A 4,338-nucleotide genomic window follows, 5' to 3' on the forward strand; every position below is an offset into this window, starting at 1 on the left:
GTAGACTTGCCCTCAATGACTACTATTGTTTGTGCATACTTTATGTTGTATTTTGAGAGATATAAATCCTTATTATTATAATTTAAATAGACTATTTATTTTATTTTAGATATGTCTTCTTGATTACATTTTGTGTACAATATACATAAATGAGAGACTACTGGTCAAATTTATGAATGAGATAATTATGTTTTAATCAAGTTCTATTCATTATATTTGTTAAATGATACTTTTTGATTTAGAATATGTTATAATTATAAGATATGTTTCGATACTTAGTTCAAGATGTATGCACATGTAGTTTATCTAATCACAAGAACTATTTAAATAAAATTCCAAAAATAAAATTACAAGTCCACATAATGCCTATAAAGTTGTTTAAGCACAACTTCCATAAATAAAATTTCAAGTCCACATAATATATAAAGTATGCGCAAAATTTCAAGTCCACATAATTTCAAGTCAATATATATGATCTAATGTGCACATAATTTCAAGTCCACATAATATCTAATGCGCACAATACACATAAAGTATGCACATAATATATATGATCTAATCCTATTATGAAACTATCCATATATATAAAGTATGGGTGTGCACGTGTAAACAAATATGTAAAGCCCGTAAAATAGTACATATCAGAGCCAAATAAATAGTAAAATTTCAAGTCCACATAATCCATATAATATCTAATCCATATATATGTCTAGATGGTAACATGATGTTCACTCCACATAATATCTAATGTGCACAAAATATATAAAGTATGCACAAAATATATATGATCTAATCCTATTATGCAACTATCCATATATATAAAGTATGTGGACGTGTAAACAAATGTGTAAAGTCCATAAAAAAGTACATATCAAAGCCAAATAAATAGTAAAATCTAAGTGCTATCATCAATAACATCTCGTGGTCTCTTGTCCCCAGGACGTGGTCCAGATCCACCTGTCTCATGCTGTACAATAAAAAAATAATATTAAAATATTACTTGAAATTAACTATTAAAAGAATCATTTATCAAATATAGTAGAATTCGTAAATTAAGTTACAAACTTACCATATGCTCATCAGATCCTGTAGCAGTATCTCTCTTGTCCCCAGGACGTGGTCCAGATCCACCTGTCTCATGCTGTACAATAAAAAAATAATATTAAAATATTACTTGAAATTAACTATTAAAAGAATCATTTATCAAATATAGTAGAATTCGTAAATTAAGTTACAAACTTACCATATGCTCATCAGATCCTATAGCAGTATCTCTCTTGTCCTCGGGACGTGGTCCAGATCCACCTGTCTCATGCTGTACAATAAAAAAATAATATTAAAATATTACTTGAAATTAACTATTAAAAGAATCATTTATCAAATATAGTAGAATTCATAAATTAAGTTACAAACTTACCATATGCTCATCAGATCCTGTAGCAGTATCTCCTCTAGCAGTATCTTGTGCAGTATCAACACCAAATGCAGTGCTAGCTAACTCCTGTACAAGGTCAAATTCAAAGTGTCCAATTAAATCTTAAATTAAGAGTCAAAATAAGATCAAATTAAGTATTACATATTAATACCTCAAAGGATGTCGATGTGCGTTCAAATTGGCTCTGATCAAAATTATGAGGATAACCTATCCTAATGGTAGTGTCCACCTGCATACATGCATTTAATGAAATCATATTTAGTGAACATATATATGTGTACTAAATAATTTCAAGTAAAGTTACAATATTGTAAGAGTTCATATTTAAGTTAAGAATTATAAGATACATACCATAGATGGTGTCACAATAGTCAGACCCTCTTCTTGATGTGATGTAGAGGGTCCCTCATGACCTGAATCCTGGAGAAAGAAGCATTCAATGTATCAACATGAAAATTTATATAATATACGACGATAGCATATTAACTTAAAAAGATCTAGTATAATGTCTAGATATAAATTTATACTATACCCCATAAGGTGTGCCGAGTTGTCTTCCAGTAGATGCAATATTAACTCTAATATTAGGCGTAGTCCTTATCTACATAAACAAAATTTATTTAATGAAGTATTAGATTGTATAAAAAAAGAGATGCACTTAGTTTATACCTATATTTAATAAAGTACATAAAAACATTGACATGTACATGTATATTATATATATCTATACCTGGTCAAGATGAACATCCGAGCAAAGAAAATCCATATAAGATGTCATCATACTATCATCTGCTGCATCATGCTCATCTGGAACTGAAGTAGATCCTGCAGCAGTAGTAGGACCTAAACACGTCTCATGACAACTCGAACACATATGTGGCATCCATCGAGGAGCAGATGCCATGTGAGCAGCTTGCTCACTCAGGTTCCCTGTGAGGGAAGTCAAAGCATCTAATGTCGAAATGAATGATGTATTTTGGACATCTGCAGGAATCGATGGAGCAACAAGTGGAACTATGGGTGGATCCGGTAGGGGATTATTACTCCGTGCCCCTAATCTATGCTGTGGCATTCCACGACCAACACCCTGGAATGACTTAATATCAAAATAATTTGGTTTTTGGTTCATTACAAACTCACAGTATAATTTCTTCAAAAAATAAAAAGGGACCTCATAATTACGATGTGGTGGATAATCAAAAACCATCCACCATCTATCCCAAAAGTATCTAGCCATTTCTGGATGCACACACCACCTAATTGAAATTCTTTTCTGGTTAGGTTGCATTGGTTCTCTTGTTTTTGGGTTGGTAAAATATGGACATAAATGAGCTTTGGTTATTTTCAAATCTGTGATTTGTCTATAAGTTAAACCATCGGCATAAAAATCATGCAACTCTTGTCGTCGTCTATGAAATTGATCTAATTGAGAATCAACAGATCTAACTGACTCGACAACAGTTTGCATTGATTTTGCAAACTCTACAAGATGGGGTGGCGTGACTTGCTCATTTTGGATAGCAGCAATGTTTTGTTCAATCACTTGTAGGTTTTCATTAATTCGTTCTCTTAAACGAATTTCATCCAATCTAGGGGGTTGTGGTGGTGGTGGTGGTGGTGGTGGTGGTGGAGGAGGAGGAGGAGGAGGAGGAGGAGGAGGAGGGGGTTGTGGTGGGGGATTTTCACCTAATAGTTCATCTATGTCAAAAACATCCATGATGGCAAAGAACTCCTGCATATATAAAGATATGCATGAATTATATACAACTCTATGTCAAAGAAGAATCTATTTTACTAAATTAAAAAAAAACATTTATAAATAGTAACATTTCTATGTTGTTGAATGAGATACACATGAAATATATAATATAATATTGAACTTAAAAAAATATACATGTACATACTATTGAATCTTGAAATATAAAATTTGCGCATAAAACTTAATAAAAACTTTCAATGAAACATCATAAATCTATTAGAATTCAATTACGTAGTTTTGAGATAATTGTCATCAATTCATATTACATTGATTAGTCTTCAAACAATCTTAAAAAAAAACTAATCTCCCATGACTATAAATGACATACTTAAAACATATTATATTCTAAGTGGTTGTCATGTAAAGACAAAACATCAAAACTTTTGAAGAGTTAAGCATATTTCACCATTAAATTTCTCCCATAATCAAATCTACACAAGATTATAATTTACAAAAGGTCTTCAAAAAATATTATTTCCTATAAATCATTTATTATAAAACTCCGCAATCATTTGTTTTCATATATAATCTTTCTATAAAATTTAAGATATCAATCCATACACAAATTCTCTTACAAAGTTCAATAAGAAATGAAGGATAGAGGATTAAATACTAAGATTGTTTTGAGAGATCAATGGAGTAGATTGATTGAAAGGATTGTGTGCATTAGAAGCTTCCAAGTGGCAACTTAAATGTTTGGTGCACATGAGGAGTTCATGATCCAAGAAAGTTTTGAGGAAAAGGTCTTCTTAGGGGCGTATACACCAAGATGTTGTAAAAAAAGGTAGCCAAATGACCAAAAAAAGATAAACACGAGTGCGTTATTGGGAAATTCATTTAACGCATTTGAGGTCTTTTTTGTAGTGTTTTTTTCTTACACTATACTAGGCTTGTTTACACTATCGTAGGTTCATTAGGACTATCCTAGGTTCATTAGGATTGTCCCAAGTTCATTATTGCTTTCTTAGGCTCATTAGGACTTTCTTAGGTTCATTAAGACTGCCCTACATTCATTAGGATCATTTGAGGCTCATTGGGACTTTCAAAGAAATGTTGCTCTCTCATTAGGCAAGGAGGATATAGACCCTTTAGGTTCTCTCATGTTTTATAGACATTTGATAGGTTTTAAATTCGAAATATTCAT

At 31.5% G+C, this 4,338-nt stretch overlaps 1 protein-coding gene across 1 annotated transcript; it reads right to left on the reverse strand.

Annotated features, from left to right (window-relative positions):
* Positions 1–859: 859 nt before the first annotated feature.
* LOC131857209 (uncharacterized) lies at positions 860–2,590 on the reverse strand. The gene is made up of 8 exons (XM_059209441.1): positions 2,166–2,590; positions 1,968–2,036; positions 1,787–1,855; positions 1,587–1,664; positions 1,418–1,501; positions 1,244–1,315; positions 1,070–1,141; positions 860–967 (listed from the first exon to the last, which is right to left on the reverse strand). The coding sequence occupies exons 1-8, from the start codon at positions 2,562–2,564 to the stop codon at positions 896–898; spliced, it is 915 nt and encodes a 304-aa protein (XP_059065424.1). The 5' UTR covers positions 2,565–2,590; the 3' UTR covers positions 860–895.
* Positions 2,591–4,338: the final 1,748 nt, after the last annotated feature.

Source organism: Cryptomeria japonica, chromosome 7, assembly GCF_030272615.1.
Source record: "Cryptomeria japonica chromosome 7, Sugi_1.0, whole genome shotgun sequence".
Taxonomy (NCBI): Eukaryota; Viridiplantae; Streptophyta; class Pinopsida; order Cupressales; family Cupressaceae; genus Cryptomeria; species Cryptomeria japonica.